Source organism: Mustela nivalis, assembly GCF_964662115.1.
Source record: "Mustela nivalis genome assembly, chromosome: 7".
In the NCBI taxonomy this organism is placed as follows: Eukaryota; Metazoa; Chordata; class Mammalia; order Carnivora; family Mustelidae; genus Mustela; species Mustela nivalis.
The window spans coordinates 8,198,048-8,220,274 of NC_139026.1; the positions used below are offsets into that span (position 1 = coordinate 8,198,048).

The window sequence follows — 22,227 nt, forward strand, 5'->3', positions numbered from 1 at the left end:
CTTGCATAGCCCCTAAAGTGATTTTGAAAAATTAAATACCTCCTGCATTTTTTTTTAGGTTGCCATGTGAAATTGTATCACAAGTCACTGCAAAGGACACAATTCAAAATACTGACATTAAGGACAAAAGAAAACAAAATGAAACGGTTCTACGAGACTTTTAATAGTATCTAAAGGAACCTAAACACTGCGTAACTGCTACCTGCAGCCATTCATTTGAAAAAACACAGTCTTTTTTTTTTTAAACTGATGTATTTTTTTAATTAATTTTTTATAAACATATATTTTTATCCCCAGGGGTACAGGTCTGTGAATCACCAGGTTTACACACTTCATAGCACTCACCAAAGCACATACCCTCCCCAATGTCCATAATCCCACCCCCTTCTCCCAAACCCCCTCCCCCCAGCAACCCTTAGTTTGTTTTGTGAGATTAAGAGTCACTTATGGTTTGTCTCCCTCCCAATCCCATCTTGTTTCATTTATTCTTCTCCTACCCACTTAAAACACAGTCTTTAACTGTTGGGAGCTTTACATCACGTAATTTCTTTTTCTCCTTGAATTCATATTTCTCCTCTACATCCCTCATAGGATTTCATCCTAATAGAAAGTATTTTGATGCCTGGAAGTCCTCTTTACATCAAACATGTATATAAATTGAAATTATATTTTCTAGGTCCAGAGGCTTTTAAGTGGTAAAATATTCTTTCTAGATTGATTTATCATTACAATTATTTTTAGCACACAATTGATCAAAACCAAAACCATGTAAGTATATTATAATTTTTATAAATACTCAAAAAGAATACCATTTTATTGGAAATGCATGTTTCTATGAGATACATGGAGCTGCTTATTGACCCACCTATGAATATTACTTACTGCTGGAAGTAAGCAGGGTTCAGCATAAATTCTGTTTCTTTTTTACATTTTTATGGATGGAAATGCTAAGAAGACTTGTTCACATAAAATTGTAGGTGGGAATAGAAGGTGTTTTATTATAGCAATGTCCGTCAATTCGATGAATTCCTTTTAAGTAATATTCCAGAATTATATAGTAATTTATTATAAAAATGGTTTTCATCTCTTGTCAGCTGTTGACTTGATTAGTTCTGTCTTCAGTGTTGTTGAAAGCAAAGAAACGGAAACAACTCTCATAGAAAAAGATTTGTTAAACAGTCATTAGGAGTAATGGACTTTCTCAGTTTTGGGGAATAATATCAAAAAAACCTTTACTAAAATTTATCAGATTATTAATTATTGCCAGTTACACTTTAACACAATATACTCACAAAGTGTGAAAAAGAAAAACATTCATCGTGGAATGCGTGTTAGTATAACAACTTTTGAGATTATTTCATATGCTTTAAATATGTCTCAGCAGTTCTTCAGAACTACAGATCTCGTTCATTCCACTTTTGGAAAACATTGACCATATTTACCTAGTTGGCAAAGCCAGCCTTTATTGTCAAAATAGTCTGCTAGATCAGATTTCAACTTTCTTTCAGAAAACATCTTACTTCATTCAAATAAACATCACTGTGATTGCACTCACGTTCTTGAATTCTTCTCCTAGGGGAGATGGCTAAGATGTGGAGCCTTGTTGTAAGTCTGTCGCTTTGATGAAAGAAGTTGCCCCGTCTCCCGGGCTTGTGCTTTCCTTTTGTCCTCCTCAGAAGTTATGCATTTTTGGACAACAGCTGAGGGATGAAAAGCACAGGACATTAAATGAAATTTGTCAACTGTCCTGCTCTTCCATACTATAATAGGTCTGAAAACCAAACACTCCAGTATGGACCAAAATACTGTGCTATTTATGTCCTGCTTTGCCATTAAGAGAAATATGTGTAAAGTAGGACAAATTTTGGAGCTTTACTTTGGGTTTTTCCTGCCTTGGTTGAAGGAGGCTTCCCTACCCCAGTCTTTTCTACTGTTGTACTGTTCTACTGTTGTTTGTTTCGATGGCTCTAAGAGTGGTAGCCTAAAGGACGATGCATCGTAAGAAGATGGGAAGAGGATGGGTCTGTCTGTGTAAAGTGAAAGGAAACCGACTATGAAAGCGGAAGAGGGAAGAACTGGCCTGATGCTACCACACAGTCCCGTTCTTAGGCAGATCAGTTTTTGGAAAGAGTATATATTAAAGTGGTAGGTCTGGACATTGAGTTCTTTAAAACTGTGTATGCCCACCTAGCCTTTGGGAAGTCTTTAAGTACCCCAGTGGTATGCAAATACCGGTTTGAAGATGGCTTCCTTACACTTATTGTACCCAGTAGCATGCTGAGAGAGAGTTGGCGGTAGGTAATTCGTTTACACAGTAATTCAGATAGAAAGAAAGGAGGGAGGGGCGCCTGGGTGGCTCAGTGGGTTAAAGCCTCTGCTTTCGACTTGGGTCATGATCCCAGGGTCCTGGGATGGAGCCCCGCATTGGGCTCTCTGCGGGGAACCTGCTTCTTCCTCTCTCTCTGTCTGCCTCTCTGCCTACTTGTGATCTCTGTCAAATAAATAAATAAAAAGAAAGAAAGAAAGGAGGGGTGCCTGGGTGGCTCAGTTGGGTAAGCATCTGACTTGGTCTTGGCTCAGGTCATGATCTCAGGGTCCCGAGAATCTGTGACAGGCTCCATGTTGGGTGCAGAGGCCGCTTGGGATTCTCTCTCTCCCTACACCTTTGCCCCTCCCCACCCAGGAAAAGAAAAGGTAGAAAGGAAAACAGCAACTACAAAACCATTAAATTCAGTTAAAACATACAAGGAGAAATCTCCTATTTCACTGGCATAGCATGTTTAAAAATTTTTTAAATTTTGTTTAAAAGTGCTTTCTCATCATACAGCCTACACCTCATATATGTGAACACTTGACATTCACACTGCAGTAATGAAGTTCTTTTAAATATTAATTGGGATAATTCTAGTTGTCATTCCTGCTTTTGCTAAGGATAATTTTCATACAATAATTTTCTATACGTATTGTGCCTTATTTAAAAAAGATGTTTCAAATAATAAAGCATACAATAAAAGTGTTGATGGGTAAAAAGGCTAGAATCAAAGTTATATTTTTTAATTGGCCTAAATTTGTCAATTATTATGAAGGGATAAATTGAAATGACCGTCGGCCCAGGAGGTACCTGTTGCAGACAAAATGGGTCTTCAGAAGTAATCAGCTTAAAAATTGGGAGCTAACATAAAAACGTTACTATTTTTTGCCAAAGTGAAATCTTAGCTTTATGTTGTTGACAGAAAACACTTCCAAGGCAGGAGCGAAGCAAGAGCAGTGCCAAGACACTCAGTTGCCTAGTGGAACCGTGTTGTCCCAGGGAACACTACCGGTCAAGACTAATGCTTGGAAATCCACAGAGGTAAGTCACTTGCAGCCGTTTCCTGTTGCTGCTCTAACAAATCACCGCCAACCCAGTGCCTTAAATCAGCACAAATGGGTTATTTTACAGTTCTGTAGGTTAGAAGTCTGACACGGGTCTCACTGGGCTCACATCCAGGCGTCTGCAGGCCGCATTCCTCTCTGGAGGCCCAAGGGGAGAATTTGTCTCCTTGTCCTTTCCAGCTGCAGCTACATGTGTTCTGAGAGAATTGGTGCTTGTCTTTGAACTTCATTTTTGTTGGCTTTTTTTTTTTTTTTTTTTTTTGCTATACACAGTTTTAAATAAGAATACGTTTAGATTATCGAAGTTTCCCTTTATAGCTGATCTTTTAAAAACATCTTATTTGAGAAATTCTTTTTATGCCAATATAATAAAGATCTCTGGCTTTTTCTTCTAAATGGACTCCTTGTACCCTCTAGAATTTTATTATATAGTGTAAGATGGGTTTTGTTGTCTTTGCACCCCTGTAGATAAATAATATTTTGGTTGTTGGACAGTCCATCTTTCTCTCCTCATCTAAAAAAACCTTTTTTTGTGAAATAAAATTATAGACTTGGAGGCAGCTGCAGCTATAGGTACAGAGTCCCAAGTACCCCGCACCCACCATCTCTTCCCCCCACCCCCCCACCCCCCCACTGGCATCGTCTGTGACTGTGGTACGAGTCACGGTATTGAAACAGAGATGGCCGTCGCTGTGTTACTGCTGACTGACTGCAGGCCTTACTCAGTTTCCAAATTTTCAATTCAGTATTCAGTTTTTTAACCTGTATTTATGTATGTGTGTTGGGGGCGGGCAGTTTCCTAAGCAATTTTATTCCAAGTATAGATTCATGTTATCAGCACCAAAATCAAGATCCAGAAGTGTTATGTCCACACAAAAGCGGTCTGTCCTGCTGCCCACCCCGTCTCCTCCCCACCCCTTAACCACCTCATGCCCTGATAGCCCTAATCTCTTCTCCATCTCTATAGTTTTATTATTTCTAGAATGTTATGTAAATGGACCCCGACAATATACAACATTTTGAGAGTTTTTTATTCCCCCACTCAATATAATACTCTTGAGATCCATTCAGGCTGTGACGTTTTCATATCTCTAGGATAAATGCCTAAGGATGTGATTGCTGAGGGGTGTGGTAAGTGCATACTAAATTTGGTTAAAAAAAAAAAAAGGTCCAACTGTTTTCTAGAGCAGCTATAACATTTTGCATTCCCACCAGCAGTGTATGAGAGCTCCAGTTTCCCTGCGTCCTCACCAACTTTTGCCATTACCATTTTTATTTTAGATATTTGAATAGGTCTGTGATGATACCTCATTGTGGTTTTAATTTGTGTTTCCCAAATAGCTAATGATGTCGAGCATTTTTTTCATGTGCTCCTTTGTACCATCATAACTTCTCTTTGGTGAAATGTATGTTCAGATCTTTTGCCCATTTTCTTTCTTTTTTTTTTTTTTTTAAGATTTTATTTATTTATCTGACAGAGAGAGACCACAAGTAGGCAGAGAGGCAGGCAGAGAGAGAGAGGGAAGCAGGCTCCCCGCCAAGCAGAGAGCCCAATGCGGGACTCAATCCCAGGACCCTGAGATCATGACCCGAGCCAAAGGCAATGGCTTAACCCACTGAGCCACCTAAGCGCCCCTTTTGCCCATTTTCTAATTGAACTGTTTGTTTATCACCATTGAGTTTTGAGAGTTCCTCGCATGTTCTGAATACCATCATGTTTCTGTTCGTGCTCTTATCCATGAAGATGTCTGTCTTGTTTCTGAGCATGACCTGTGTCTTTAATTTTAACATTCGTATTTTCTCTGCCATTGCTGTGTGTTTGGGGAAGGTTGGTATCCCCAAAGTGTGAACTTACAGAACCATCTTGACTGGCAATCTGTTCAACTCAAGATTATTTGCAATGATCTCATTCGCTCATTTGTTTTTCTGTTTTGTGTATGTTTCTCCTTCTAAGGCAAGCTCCTTGAGAGTAGAAACCATTTTAGTCTTACTCGTTACTGAATCTTTATTTGCCAAATATTTGTTAATGAAGAAATGACTGAATAGTAGATGCTCCATATTAACTTCCCTCTTTCCCTTTCTTGTAAAAGAGACATATTTGGTCTTCCGCTTGGCCTGCCACCGTTCCAGTGAGAGTGGCTGGAATTATTTATTCACCATCTGTTCCCAACCCTTTCCCGAACTCAGTTAGGTATTAGATTTACCTGATTTTCTAGCAGCTCAGAAAAGTACATAAAATTAAAATTTCACTGTTCCTTAATTGCATTGTAGCCCACAGACTGAAAATCTGTAGATTATGACGTGGGAAGCAAAGGCAGAAGAAAAGTCGTCAAATTTCCTTATTACTTATAGTCCATTGATAAGTCCTTGAAACAGGCAGAGTGACATTCCTCTAGGGACTCAGCTGCCTAAATGTTAATACTTTGCCAAGGGCAAAAGGTAATCTTAACCCAACCTCCAGGACCCTGTAAGTCTACTTTAACATAAAAAGATGCCTTTGGAAACTTCCTTTGCCTCTACCCTCCCACTCCTGCCCCCCACCGCCATACATGTTGGCAATCATCTTCCAAGCATATGACCCACTGATATACATCTGAAGGGTCTCATGACTGAGGGCTTACTAAACAATAATAAATGACTTTTCCCAACAATAGTTAACCCCCTCAGGATCCTGAAAACCTTCCTTCCTAAGTACCTGGGAGGCTTACACCATCCCTAACCCCCTCCCAACTTGAAAGTATATAATCGGCCGCTCCTCAAGACCCCAGTGCAGCTCTTTCTGCCCACAGGTCCTGTCCCCATGCTTTAATAAAACCACCTTTTTACACCAAAGACGTCTCAAGATTTCTTTCTTAGCTGTTGGCTTCAAACCCTAAAGTCTTTCCTATATCAGATTATTTTTTAAAAATTGACTCTAAGTAAAATTGATTCTTAAATTTGAGACCAGATTTATTTGCTGCTGCTGGCTTTTAAGGGAGAAAATAGACTTGAATAATCTTACATGCTTTGGACTCTAACGAAGGCATAAAATAGCACCTGGCTTTTTTGTATCAGTCTTCCACTTCTCATTAATACTGTTTTCTCTTACTTGAGAGGAACCACTATAACTGATTTACATCACTCAGCATCTTCCATCAGCATGAAATGGTGCCCTTCTCTCAAAAGAAGTTTAAAGCTGGATTTTCCTTTTTCAATTCATTAGCACTATATCGTGACACGATTCCATCATTCTATTGACAAGCATCTCCTCTTCTTACCATCAGGAACATTTGATGCAACCCAGTATGTCCTCTTCAGAAATCTCCTTTTGTGGCAGAAGACAACACCTACCAGGCTGAACAGTAAAATCCAATTGTTGTTGCCAAATGTACTACATCTACATTAAAATTCTCATGTTCTTAATAAGAATGAAATAGAAATGATACTGTTGATTGCTTAGGCAGATGAAGGGTGCTTAAAAATATCTTTTAAAAACTTTAAATAGAAACCTCTTTATTCTCTTTCTACAAATGAAAGAATGATCTAAAAGCAGTAAATAAAATTCTTAACAGAATAGGGCTTTCAAAAGCAGAACAGCGCTCGCCTGTGATACTTTCAAAACTAAGAAAAGCCTGCGAATGTATGACACTTAGACAAGGATATGTTTTCTCTCTGCGTACTGTCCAGAATTTTTATTATTAAATTTGCTAATTAGTAAGGTTATATGTAGCTTTTCGCCACCTTGAAAGACCTTCCTCTTTTCCTGTTTGAGGAGATTCAATAATAAGGGTTATTTTTTTTTTTTTGTCACAGTTGTTTCTATAGCAACAGATAGGGATGCTACGAATTGGTTCACACAAAATTAAAGCTGACCAAAGCCTTCAGTCTAGTTGTGAGTTGCTAAATTGCTAGTGATGGAAGATAAATGTTTATTTCCTACTGTCTCTGTTTATTATTTTGCTAAATGAAGAGTAAACAGTTTTTATCCTCGGGTTTATTAGCATATCATTCATTATGTTTGCAAAAATTTGAACTCATCATAGCTCTTAGGGAAGTGGAAATTACACCCATTCTAATCATGCTAACCCAGCATCCCTTTACTTCTTTTCTGCGTCATTACCTCATGCTTAAAAGTCCTTTTTTATTTTCATGTCTGTATTTTTATTCTTTTTGAGTTGGAAGATAATTATGGAGAAAAGTTCAAACGATATGAAATGGTAACGAGTGAAAGTTTCTTCTTAATTCTGTGTGCACCTTCTATTCCCTTCTTCAGAGGCATCCATTACTAACTAGGTTCTTTGAGATTTGGGAGGGAAATTTTCTGTGTCCGTGCATTTCTTTAACCTAAAGGGATCCGTTCAGTATGTACTGCTCCGCAGTGTGCTGTGAACTAAGCGATATATCTTGGACATCTTTTTAAGTAATCAGTGTAATCACTGAATATATATCGTCCCAAATTTTTTTTGCTAAACTGTAGATTATGAATTCCTTTCTCTATCAGTCTGTATAACTGCCGTATTCTTGATGCGTAAATGAATCTTCATTTATTTCATCACCCCCTGAATATTTTTATGTTTTTGTCTATTGAAAGCAATGTTGTAATAATGGCTCTTATATACATTGATTTTGATGTTGTCCTAAAAGTGGAGTTATTAAAAGGTTACATTTATTTTTCATTTTGAAAAGTCCTCCTAAACTGCCCTCCCCAGAGTTGCACAATTTATATCCACCAAAAGCATATCCCTTCATCTTCGCAAATAACGAAGTATTACCATCTTGTACATTTTTGTCAGTCTGAGAGGTGGGAAAAGTTTGTTTTACTTTGTCCCACAATAATTATAGGTAAGATTAGAATAACTTTTGATGTTTTTATTGGGAATTTGTGTTTCTTTTTTATTATGAACTCTATTCATATCCTTTGTTCATTTTTTTCTGGTTTCTCTTTTTCTTAACAGATTCTTTTTCTCTTTTTAAAAGATTGTATTTACTTATGTGACAGAGAGACACAGTGAGAGAGGGAACACAAGCAGGGGGAGTGGGAGAGGGAGAAGCAGGCATCCCACCAAGCACAGAGCCTGATGTGGGGCTCGATCCCAGGATGCAGAACCCCAGGACCAGAGCTGAAGGCAGAGGCTTATTGACTGAGCCACCCGGACGCCCCTTTCTTACCAGTTTCTAAGAGCTATTTGGCTATTAAGTGATTAGCCCATTGTCTGCTTCTTTATCTGTCTATTCATTTTCAATTTTACATTTGATTTTTTACTTTATGGCTTTTTTTTTTTTTTTTTTTTTTTTTTTAGGCCTTTGTGAAAGGAGAGCACACTGCTCTTCCTTTGTTTCTTTCTGCCTCTCACACTGTGGTCACACTTCACTTCTGACAGCAGAGATGTGGGCTTTCCACACACCAAGCTATTCTCTGCTACACCAGCTGGGTGTCCTGCCATTTAACTCATTTCTGACACTGTCTACCTGAAGATAGCATCAGATTTCACAGGCTGCTTGCACAGTCCCCAAAGCTCCCTTTCCCCCACGTCCCATTTCAGACGCCTAGTGCAAGCCCAGAGTTGTCTCCTGCACTTCGAACCCACCACTAGAAATTGGGATTCCCATCACCCCTTCCTTGGGTTTGATCACTTGCTAGAACAGCTCACAGAACTCATACAAATTTTTACTTACAGTTGTGGTTTATTATATAATAAAGGATATGAGAAAGGATGCAGATGAATTGTCAGATGAAGAAATGCATAGATAGGGTAAGGCCCAGAAGTTTCCCAAGTGCAAGAGTTGCTGTCCCCATGGAATTGGTCTATGTCACCCTCCTGGCATGTACATATATTCACCAACCCAAAAGCACCTTGAACGCCAAATATTTGGAGTTTTCATGGCGGCTTCATCACACAGGCGTGATTGATCCTTTACTCCATCTCCAGTATCTCTCCCCTTCCGGGAGGATGGGATGTGGGACAAAGTTCCAGGCTTCTAATCATGGCTTGGTCTTTCCAATGACTGGTCTCCATCCTGAAGCTGTATAGGAGCCCATCAAGAGTGACTTCATAGGGGGGCCTGGGTGGCTCAGTGGGTTAAAGCCTCTGCCTTCAGCTCGGGTCATGATCCCAGGGTCTTGGGATCGAGCCCCACATCAGGCTCTCTACTCAGCAGGGAGCCTGTCCCCCCACAACCTGCCTCTCTGCCAACTTGTGATCTCTGTCTGTCAAATAAATAAATAAAATCTTAAAAAAAAAAAGAAAAGAAAGAAAAAGAATCACTTCATAGAACAAAAGACGCTCTGATTGCCCTGAAAATTCCAATGGATTTAGGAGCTCTGTGTCAGGAATGGGGATCAAAGACCAAATATTAAAACAAAAGATACTCCTAGTGCTCTTACGGAGCTCTGTGCCAGGAACCGTAAATAAAACCTAAATATATTTTTATTATAAATCACACTAGCACAGCCTTAAGGCAGTCTTCAATTTTTGTTAAAAGGTAATCAAATTTTCCTTTCCATTATTATGGCTTCTAGATTTTAAGTCATTGTTAGAAAGACCTTCTATAATCTAAGATTTTATTAAATATCACCCTGGCTTTTACTGATTTTTTTTAGAAGATTTATTTATTTATTTAAGAGAGAGTCGGGAGAGAGGCACAGAGAGAGGGTGAGAGAGATTCAAGCAGGCTCGTGCTCAGCTCAGTCTCATGACCCCAAGGTCAGAACCTGAGCCCAAACCAAGAGTTAGGTACTTAACACCAAGAGTCAGATGCTTAACCAACTGTGCCACCCAGGCACCCACCCCATCCTGGTTTTTTATCTAACAAGATATTTTTTAGGTCAATTTTAGACTCACAGCAGAAGTGAATGGAAAGCAAGAAGCTGTCCCATATACCCCATGTGTACCCCCACCTGCCTCTGCCCCATATGACCTCTTGCACTATTAACAGCCACACCAGAGTGGTCATTTGTTATAATCAATGAACCTAAATCAGTGCTCGTTACCATCCAAAGACCATAGTTCACACTAGGGTTCACTCTTGGTGTTGTGTGTTCTCTGGCTTTTGACAAATGTGTAATGTCCTATATCTACCATTATAGTATCACGGAGAATAGTTTCATTGTACTAAAAATCCTCTGCACTCCCATCTGTTCATTCCTCTGCCTGCTAACCCCTGGCAACCACTGCTTCTTTTACTATCTTCTTAGTCTCGCCTTTTCCAAAGTCATATGGTTAGAATCATACAGTATGTAGCCTTTTCAAACTACTACTTTTATTTAGTAACGTACATTTAAGATTCCTCTATGTCTCTTCATGGCTTGACTGCTCATTTCTGTTTAAAACTGAATAATATGCCATGGTCTGGATATAAAGATTATTAACCCATTCACCTCTTGAAAGACATCTTGATTGCTTACAACTTTTGGCAATTATGAATAAAGCTACTGTGAACAATTGTGTGTAGGTTTTGTGTATAGGTTTTGTGTAAGTTTTTAACTCCTCTGTGTAAATACCAAGGGGTGCAATTGCTAGGTTATGTGATAAGCGAGTGTTTAGTTTTGTAAAGAACGGGTCCTACTTCTTTTATGCTTTAATTTTAAAAATCTATTTAAATGTTATCCATCAAAAATTTATTTGTTGAATGGGGAGTGGTAAAGATTCATCTTTCAAACTATATCTTTATAAATGATAATCAGTTGTCTCAGTGTCACTTACTGAACAATCCATGTTTTCCCCATTGACTTGAATTGTGGTTTCTATTACATAATAAATTCCCATTTATGTTTAGGTCCATTCTTGGATTTTTCCATTTCTTTATATTAAATATGTACCATTTAAAAGATCAGCTATAACATTAAAAATAAAGAAGAGGTTACTCATAAAGGGAAAGGGGAATAAGGTGGAGAGGATAAATAGAAGCTAGGATCCTTTGATTATACAGTGGTTTCAGATTTGTTATTGAAATCCTGGAAATATTTTTACTTAATTATAAAATAATATTATACTAAAGAAAGTAATCCTTTAAAATGTAAAATAAAATTAAACAAACGTTCATTGCATTCAATTGGTGTTTTTATTCTACGATGTTGGTGTTTTTGACCCAAGATTATTGTGAGTATAATGTGGAATGAATCAAATGAATATCATCTTTGTATCATCTTTGGTGCCCTTGAGAACTGGGATTCTTGGCATGAGGGAAAGGAGATAATGAATTTAAGATAGAAGAGACTGTCATGACCTCACAGACCTGAATTGGATTGAAGGTATATCAGTATAAACTCATGAGGATCTTACCTGAAATCTTTTGGAAAATAAACTCCTAAATTTTTCATCGTCAAGGGGAAGTCTCACAGAAAGTGTTAAAATGCATAGAATTGAATGAGAAGACAGCAAAACGTATCAAAATATATGAGACACAGGTAAAATAGTTGTGGGGAGGAAATTTATAGCACTAAATGCTTGTATTAGAAAAGAGAAATGGTGTAAAATCAACAATTTAAGTTTCTTTGAAAAAACTAAGAAAAGCAAAATAAACCTACATGAAACAGAAGAAAGAAAATAAAGAATAGAAATTAGTGAAATTGAAAGCAGGAGAACTGTTAACAGAAAGTGAATGACATAACAAAACCTAGTTCTTTGAAAAATATAAAACTGATAAACTTCTAGCAAGACTGATGAAGAGAGAAGACCCAGGTTACCGATATCAGGATGAAATAGGATATTCCTGCAGTTCCTGTAGCTATAAAAGGATAATAAAGAATTACTGCCAGCAACTCTATGCTCATAAGTTTGACAATTTGAAGAACTAGAACAATTTCTCAGAAAGCACAAACTACCAAAATTCAAAGATGATGAAAAAGAACGTGAATAGTTCTATAACCATTTTTTAAGTGAATTTGTAGTATCAGTCTCCTGAAAAATCTCCAGGCCCATATGGTTTTACTGGAGAATTCTATCAAAGATTTAAATAAGAATTGACACTATTTTCATACAGAGGTCTTTCAGAAAACAGGAGGGAATGCTTCCCAGTTCATTTTATGAGGCAAGTATTATTCTGCTACTAAACCCAGAAAAAGAAACTACAAAGTGTATATATATATAATATAGACCTATTATCTCTCATGAAATTAGATTCAAAAATCCTCAAAAAATTTTACCCATCGAATCCAGCCATGTATTTTTAACATTTCAACATTTGAAAGCCAGTCAATGCAATTCATCATATCAACAAATTAAAGGAGAAAAATCATAGGATTTTGTCATTGATGCAGATGAGCATTTATTAACAAAATTCAACACCCATTTATGATAAAAACTCAGCAACTAGAAATAAGGAATTTCCTTAGTTTGATCAAGATAACCTACACAAAACCTACAATAGCATCATTCTTAACAGTGAATGCTTTCCTTTCAAGATCAGGAACAAGGCCAGGACTTATTCAACATAACACTGGAAGTTCCAGCCACTGCAACAAAAAAAAGGTATGGAAAATAGAGAGGAAAAAATTAAATTGTCTTTGTTTTGAGATAGTCTGCATAGAAAATCTCAAAGAGATGACAAAAACAAACTTCAGGTGCCTGGTTGGCTGAGTTGGTTGAGCATCTGATTCTTGGTTTTGGCTCAGGCTTGTGCTCTCTCTAAAATAAATAAATAAATCTTAAAAAACAAGGACGACAACAAAAAACCCTCATAGAACCAGCATGTGAATTCAGTAGGGTTATAGGGTGTAAGATCAACATACATAAATAAGTTAACATTTTTATGTACTAAGAGTGAACATGTTGAACCTGAAATTAAGACACATCCAATTTGCAGTTAATGCTCCAAAATGAAATCCTTAGGTATAATTGTAACAAAACATATGTAGAATCAGTATGCTGAGAATTATAAAATACAGAATTATAAAAATACTGATGAAGGAACTTAAAGACTAGTCAAACATACCATGTTCATGGGTTGAAAGACTTGTCATAATAAAGATGTCCCTAATTACTCTATAAGTTTAATGGAGTTCCTGTCAAAATTTCAGCAGTTTTTTTTAATACAGAGATAACAAAGTTATAAAATTCATATGGGAAGGCATAGGCCCTAGAATAACTAAAACCATCTGAAAAAGAAGAATAAAGTGGAACTAATCTTGCTGCCTATTAAAGCCTATTTCATAGCTACCATAATCAAGAGAGAGTGGTATGGGTGGAGAGATAGATACCTACGATAGAAAACCAAGAAAGACCCACACCAATATGGCCAATTGATTTTTAACAGAGGAACCAAAGGAATTCAATGGAGGAAAGATAACCTTTTCAACAAATGATGTTGGAACAATTAGACATTCATAGGCAAAACCATGAACCTCAATGTAAACCTCATAGAAATTGAGTCCAAGTGGATCATGGACTTAAATATAAAATGTAAAACTATCAAACTTTTTAAAACTACTGTAGAAAAATCTTTGGGATCTAAGGCTGGCCAAAAACATGATCCCTAAAAGAAAAAAAGTTAGACTTCATCACACAAGGGTATAAACACAAGTTACAGCCTGAGAGAAAATATTTGCAACCCACATATTCAGCAAAGGACTAATATCGGGAGCATAAAAACAAAACAAAACTTCTCGGAGTCCTGCATGTGACTCTTAATCTCAGGGTCATGAGTTTAGGCCCCATGTTGGGCAGGGAGCCTACTTTTTTAAAAATTAAAAAAAAACTCAAAATCCTAACAGTTAAAAACCAAACAATCCAACTAGAAAATGGGCAAATGACAAAAACTGTCACTTCAGCAAATAAAAATGGCAGATAAGCACATGAAAAGATGTTCATTATCACCTGTTAGGAATATGTAATTTTTTTCAAGATTTTATTTATTTGACAGATATCACAAATAGGCAGAGAGGCAGGCAGAGAGAGAGGAGAAAGTAGGCTCCCCGCTGAGCAGAGAGCCCGATGTGGGGCTCGATCCCAGGATCCTGAGACCATAACCCGAGCTGAAGGCAGAGGCTTTAGCCCACTGAGCCACCCAGGCGCCCAGAATATGTAATTTTAAACACATAATGAAATATAGGCGTGCCTGGGTGGCTCAGTGGGTTAAGCCTCTGCCTTCGGCTCAGGTCATGATCTTAGGGTCCTGGGATCAAGCCCCGCACCAGGCTCTCTGCTCAACAGGGAGCCTGCTTCTCCCTCTCTCTCTGCCTGCCTCTCTGCCTACTTGTGATCTCTCTCTGTCCAATAAATAAATTTTTAAAATCTTAAAAAAAAATAAACACGTAATGAAATATCAAAGTGGCTAAAATAAAAAATAATGACAACACCAAGTTTTGGCAGACGTGTGGAGAAATTAGATCACTCAAATATTACCAGTGGAAATGTAAAATTGTGTAACAATTTTGGAAAACAGTTTGGCAGTGTCTTAAAAATTAAACATGCAACTACCATACAACCTGGCAATTGCATTCTTAGGCATACATCCCAGTGATATGAAAATTTATTTGATATGAAAATTTATTTCATTTTCATATGAAAACCTGTACATAGTGTTAACAGCAACTTTATTTATAGTAACCAAAATCTGGAAACAATCCATATTTCCTTTGATAGGTTAAACAAACTGTGATACATCTATACCATGGATACTACAGAGCAATAAAAAGGAACAAGTTATTAATAAATGAAACAACTTGGATGAATTTCTGGGAATTATGCCAGGTGAAAAAAGCCAATTCCAAAAGGTTATATCCTGTAGGATTCCTTTTATATAACATTCTTCAAATGTCAGAATTACAGAAATGGAGAACAGATTAGTAGTGGTGGGGGGCAGGCTATGGTAATAAAAAAGTATCAGGAAGGATCTTTATGGTGAAGAGAATGTCCTCTATTTTGACTGCATCAATGTCAATATCCTGGATAATATTGTACTACAGTTTTTAAGATGTTACCTTTAGGGAAAACTGGGTAAAGGATACACAGGATCACTCTACTATTTCTTACAACTGAATATGAATCAACAATGAATTTAAGATGAAAATTGAAAATATAAGAAGTGGCAAATCATTTGGAAAATGGTTTGGCAGTTTCAAGGAAGTTAAAAGCTAACCTATCCTATGACCTAGCCATTCTAGTTCTGTGTAAATATCCAGGAGAAATGAGTACATTTGTCCATAAAAAGATTTGAATAAGAATGTTCATAGTAGCTTTATTCATAACAGCTGAAATTTGGAAACAATCCAAATGCACATATGGAGGAGAATGGATAAACAAATTGTGGTATATTCATACAATGGAATACTTCTTATACAAAAAAAAGGAACTGATACACATAAAATACGGATAAATCTCACAAACATGTTAAGCCATGGGAATCAGATACAAAAGAGTATATACTATATGATTACATTGACAGGAAGCTCAAGAACAGGCAAACTCCTTGATTACGGTAGAAGGTACAATACTGTGTACTGGTAGCAGGGGAATGGTGTCAGCTGGAAACGAGCTGGAGGAACTTTCTGGAATGACAGAAATGTGGCTACACAGGTATACACAAAATGTTAAAACTCATTGAGCTCCACACTTAAGATTTATGCATTCTATGTTAATTATACCTTAAATAAAGTACTGTGGAACAAATTTCTGTTCATGGGGGTGAAAAGACATGTCAACCGATCCCACCATGTACTTTATTTGAATCCTCTCTTAGACAAGCTATAGAAAAACCTACTTATGGCACTTAGGAGAAATTGAAAAGATGAGTTTCTAATTGATGACATTAGGGAGTTGTGAAGTTTCTAGGTATAAAATAATCATTGTGAAAGAGTTTTTGTCATTTCAAGAGATATACTGAAATAAGTGATACATCTAGGATTTGCTTCACAAAACAGATGAGGAGTGGGAGGATATGGATAAAACAAGACTGGCCATGCACTGATTTGTTTAACCTGCACGGCTGGATTATCATCTGTTTTTTTACTCCATGATAAAAAGGTAAAGTTTTAAAATATGAATAAAAGATACACATGGGTAGCTTTATTATTGCCAGTAGAACAGAAGAATCATCTTCCCAGATAGCTCAAGGGCTGATAGGGACAGTTAATGCCTCAAAGAGAATCATGGCTTGCCTGCACCAGCTGTCTTCATCAAGGAGTGAGGATCTCCAAGGGTAGAAAACCACCCTGTACCCAGTGGACACCGAGTGCATAGCTAACTTATATATGGGTTCTTTCAATTAAAATGTGTTTATGTTTGCCCATATAGACACACTGTAGCTTTATAAATTGTCCACCTACTATAACAAACTGAAGCACTGGGATCAATTACTTTTTTCAACCTTCATGTGCTCTCCTGTTTTCTCTAAGGACCTGATGTTATTTTATGAGGATGATCCAAAGCCACTTTTGCCGACAATTCCTCCTTCCATTATCTCGTCAACTAAATGGCTATCAGAAGGACCAGCAGACGTTTGTAACCTCTGGGATGCAGGTAAATTGGTTAAAAGATTAGAAAGGCGACTCAGAAACATGAATAAGAAGCATTGGACAGGAATTGCTTTTCATCAGATTTTATTTTGTGAAATACAGCAGCAATGGCTTTAATTTAACTTCGATAATGAGGGATGAGACTAGCATGGATGAATTCAACCCACACATGATCTTGTAATCTTAATTAACATTTGTTTCAGTGGGGTTTTAGTCCCTCTATTTTGCTTTTTTCCTTTTTCATTGTGTCGAAAATTATTAACTGCAAACCTCAAATCTCTTATGAATGGTTTTAAATGCAGAAAAATTAGAGTTCCTTTTTTCATTTGTGTTAACTTCGCTTTGATAAAGAGTTTAAATGGTGACATTTTTCATAAGCAAGCATTGGACCAAAATGTGAAAAGCAAGATGTACGGCATCCCACAAATTGGCTAATCACCTCTTGAATAATTAACATTAGAGAAAGTATGGTATAAAATGATACAGACTGCCCTCCAATAAATGACATATCCATTTCCACCTGGGCTTGGCTGCTGCTCGGGCTCTGATTGATTCACACTGGAGCCACTCCATACTGTCCCTGTTCTTCAGAAACTCGATTTTTAATACATCCTTCCTCTTGCTTTTCTCAAAAAATAGGACTCAGGACCCTCTGCCAAGATGGGAATGAAACATTCTCATTAGTATCTTTCAGCCCTTCATTTATCTGTGCTTTTCTATTCAGCCAGGCATCCTTTCCCTCACTGCAGAGGTGGCTCCTTATGTTTCGAGTTTCATCTGCTCCCTCATCTTTAGGCCACGTGCTGTGCTTTCCTCCTCCTATAGATCCCCAATATCCAAATAAAAACTGTAGTCGATTAGAATAGGTTTCTTTTACGGGTTCATGTTTATATAATTTTCTTATAAAACTCATCATGAGAATGATGAGGAGGATATTTCAATAAACACGGATCACGGAGTTGTGGGTTATGGTGATATTTGTAGTACAAGGATGGTATAATTACTCACATGGATAATTCGTTATAAGTGCTTACCATTTTCAAGACAGCTTGCTCCATATTCTTAGAATACACTTTATGTCAACTGATCCAGATCCAGAAGCTTCAAAGAAGAATGGTAAGGAAAACCTTTTTTGTGATCTAATGTCCCCTCATAGTCCCCCACCCCCAACATTTTAAAAATAGGCTTCATTTTTTAAAGCAGTTTTAGGTTCACAGTAAAATTGAGTGGAAGGTACAGAAATTTCCCCACATACGCCTGCCTCCAGACAAGAACAACCTTACATCTGTTGCAGTCAGTGAACCTACGTTAACACTTTCATTGCCCAAAGACCGTGGTTTCCATCAGGGATCATTCTTTGTGTTGTTGTGTTCTGTGGGTTTGGACGAGTGTCTGAAGACATGTATCCGCCACTGCAGTATCATACAGACTAGTTCACGGCCCTGCCAGACTCCTTGTGCTCTGCCTGCCGTTCCTCCCTTCCTCCTAACCCCTGGCTGCTGCTGATACTTTAACTGTCTCCATAGTTTTGCCTTTTCCAGGAAGTCCTATAGCTGAGCTCACACAGGATGTGGCCTTTTCAGACTGACTTCTTTTATTCAGCAGCACATTGAAGGCTCCACCATATCTTTCATGGCTTGATAGCCCCTTCCTTTTTAGTGCTGAATGGGATATACCAGGGTATTTACCCATTCACCTGCTGAAGAACATCTCGGCTGTGTCTAAGTTTGGGCGCATTTAAATGAAGCTGCTGAGAATATCCATGGGCCCATTCTCGTGTGGAAATAAGTTTCCCCAGCCAACAGTGTAATACAAGTGAAATGGAATATAAATGAGCCTAAGAGGCAGCCCTGTGGAGGAAAAGAGTCACAAAACATATTGAGTGAAGGATGATTCCACCATGTTCCTTGGTTGGAACTCATCTTGATTGGAGGAGTTTTCCTACTTTTGAGCCTGCCTTTTCTCCTGCTTTTCCTTCACACCAATCTCAGAGGTGTCTTGCTAAAGTGCAGGTCTAAGCATTTCACTTCCCAGCTTAAAAACTTTCCACAGTTTTCTACGCCAATAGGATGTCTAGTTTCTTCACGCTGTCATAGGAGACTTTTCATGGCCTGGTTGCCGCCAACATTTGTGACCTCATCACCCAGAACTGCCAACATTCCCGTTGCTCTGTGACGTTCTGTTACTTGTGTAGTTTCTTCTCCTTAGAAAGTCTTTGTTCCAGTTACTTCAGCTGTGTAACACATTGCTCTCAAACTTTCTGGCATAAAATAACCATTTATTCTGCTCATGGATTCTCTGGGTCAGGAATTAGGACAGGGCACAGTGGGGATGACTTTTCTCTGCCCCATGACGTATGTTTGGGCCTCAGCCCGAGAACACAAAGCCTGGGGATGGGAATCATCTGAAGGCGCATTCACTCATGTGTCTCGTAGTTGGTGCCCACTATCGGCTGGAGGCCTCAGTTTCTCTCCACATGAGCCTCTTCATGTGGTCTCTCCACATAGGCTAGTTTGGGCTTTGTCACAGCATGGTGGCTAGGTTCCAAGGGTGAGCATCCGGTAAAAGAAAGGACTGGGCAGAAGCTGAAAAATCTCAAAAGTCGTTCTGTGGTACTTCCTTCCCATTCAGTTCATAACGCAATCATAAAATCTCGCCCAAGTTCAAGGGGAGGGAATGTAGACTCCCCACGCCTCTATGGACAAGTGTCAATGTCATATTGAAAGAAAAGCATACAGATTGATGTGTGTGTTAGTACAGTCATCTTTGGAAAATACAATCTGCCACAGTCCTCCACAAAGTTATGGATGCTTGACAAAATTCTATTTAAACAGCAAGGCCCAGCTCAAATGTCACTATTGCTATAAAATCTTTTCTACATAACCAGTTTTTCCTTTCACTGTGTTCCAATGAGACTTTGCCTATAACATTAGATATGAATTTATAGTTGTGTATCATTTTATAAGTTTTATCTATTTTTAATTAGATAAGTAATAAGTGAATATACTCTTATTTTTTAAATTCAAACAGTATAGAGTCAAAAATCCTCCGACTGTCCCTCACACTAACACAGTTCCCTCCCCAGAGTTAACTGTTATTATCAATTTGTTGGTTACTCTTCAGGTCTTTTTTTGTGCATTTATATACATACCTGTACCTTTGGAAGTATGGAGAACTGACTTTATTTGGATTTGGAATTTTCTGTATTTTTCTGGAACTTTTTAAAGCAATATCACTTGGCAATCCTTCAGTGTATGTCGATATCTAGAGATTTACCTATATATTTTTTAACTCCTACATTGCCTGGATATTATAGTTTATTTCCCTGCTGATAGACAGTTGGTGTTTTATATTTTTCACTATTACAAGTGATGGTTCAGTGAATAGCTCTGTGCACATATGTGGGTGTTTCTTTAGGGAGGATTCCTGGAAATGGAATCCCTGGGTCATAACTAAAAAATTTTCATTTTTTAGTGAATACTGCCAAATAGCCCCTCAAAATATCAGTACCAATTTACACTGGCTTGCAGTTTATAAGAGTACTTATTCACTCATACCCTTACTGGCACTTGATATTTTTCAAGTCTTACATTTTTATCACTTGGAAAAGGTTGCATTGCGTGGTAGGTATAATTTACATATCTCCATGTATTTCATCGTCTGTGCATTGCCTGCTTTTATCCTTAATCTGTTTTTCTTTTGGATTGTGCCTTGTGTTTATTTAAATTAAATGACTGGAACGTTTTTATATATGTTGTTAACCTTAAGAATAAAAACTGCCAGTTATTTTACCGGCAAAAGATGGGGTTATTTGGGAATAGAAGAATTGCAATCCAAGATAAACAAGTGGTGGCCAAACAAAGGCAAATCCAAGGAACAAGGGCGAGGTACACTTTTTTTAAAGAGAAAATGGGTAGTTGGGAAGGCTGCTATAAGCTAAACGTCCACTGGGGTAAACTGAGAGTTCCAAGTGTAGAGGCTTCTCATTGGCTGAGCTGTTGCTGGAGGGGAGGGGGATAAGGAAAGCTACTCTTCCCCCACCTAAATGGTAGAGTAATGTGCTCGGGCAAGGTCAGCTCCGGCTCTTCCTGCTGCACCTGCAACTAACTGGAGTGGTAGGGCGTGAGAGCTCCCCTGGGGAGACTCCAGACTCTGTTTTAGTGAGGGTTCTCCATTACTAATTTCCACTTACTAATCCTTTCTGTGACTTATGTTGCAAATATCACCTTCTAGGCTAGGGGCTGTTTTTCAGATTTCTTTATAGAAGATTTTTGTTTTCTTGCTTTTGTAGAGGTTTTATGTAGTCATGCGTATTATTATTTCCTTCCAGAGCTTTTGTTTTTTATATTTTGTTAAGTTTATTTTATATTGCAGTATAATTAACATACACTGTTACATAAGTTTCAAGTGTGCAACATAATGATCCAGCAATTCAGTACACTACCCAGTAGTGCTCACCGCGATAAGTGTAGTCACCATCTGTCACCGGACAACATTATTGCAGTTGTATTGACTCTATTTCCTGTGCTGTACTTCTCATCTCTCCGACTTACTTACTTTATAACTAGAGGTTTGTACCTCTTAATTCCCTTTATCTATTCCATCTCCCTCCCCACCTCCCCCTGGAAGCCACCGGTTTGTTCTCTGTATTTAAGAGTCTGTTTTATTGTTTGTTTGTCTTTGTTTCTTTGTTTGTTCCTTTGTTTCAATTCTTAGATTCCACATATGAGTTAAATCATATGGTATTTGTCTTTTTTTTGGTCTAACTTTCCAAAGAAGACAAACAGATGGCCAACAGACACATGAAAAGATGCTCAATATCAGTAACCATCAGAGAAATGCAAATGGAAATCACAACGAGATACCACTTCACACCTGTCAGATTGGCTAGAATAAAAAGGACAAGAAATAACAAGTGTTGGCAAGGATATGGAGAAAAAGGAATCTGTGTGCACTGTTGGTGAGAATGTAAATTGGTGCAGCCACTGGAAAACAACATGGAGGTTCCTCAAAAAATTACAAATAGAAATACCCTATGATCCAGTAATCCCACTACTAGTATTTACCCAAAGAGGATAAAAACAGTAACACTTGCACCCCTATGTTTACTGCAGTATTATTTACAATGTTCAAGATACTGGACAACCCACGGGTCTGTCAATAAATGGATGGATAAAGAAGATGTGATGTGTGTGTATATATATTCATATATATGTGAGTAATATTCCATTGCATATATATACGTATATATTCCATTGCGTGTGTATGTATTTTTGTGTGTTTGTGCATATATACACACATAGATATACACATGTATAGTCATGAAGAAGAGATCTGGTCATTTGTAACAACAACAAATTATACCCTAGAGGTGAAATAAGTAGAGAAAGGTAAATAAGTTGAGAAAGACAAATACCATA

The 22,227-nt window shown here is 37.8% G+C and overlaps 1 protein-coding gene across 5 annotated transcripts in view; it reads left to right on the top strand.

Annotated features, from left to right (window-relative positions):
* ENTHD1 (ENTH domain containing 1) overlaps positions 1–22,227 on the top strand; it is a 102,396-nt gene that overhangs the window by 37,955 nt on the left and 42,214 nt on the right. For all 5 annotated transcript variants that reach the window (XM_082739995.1, XM_082739992.1, XM_082739994.1 and 2 more), the window contains exons 4-5: positions 3,234–3,352; positions 16,688–16,811. In XM_082739995.1, coding sequence (XP_082596121.1) covers positions 3,234–3,352; positions 16,688–16,811 — 243 coding nt within the window. The remainder of the gene's footprint in view (positions 1–3,233; positions 3,353–16,687; positions 16,812–22,227) is intronic.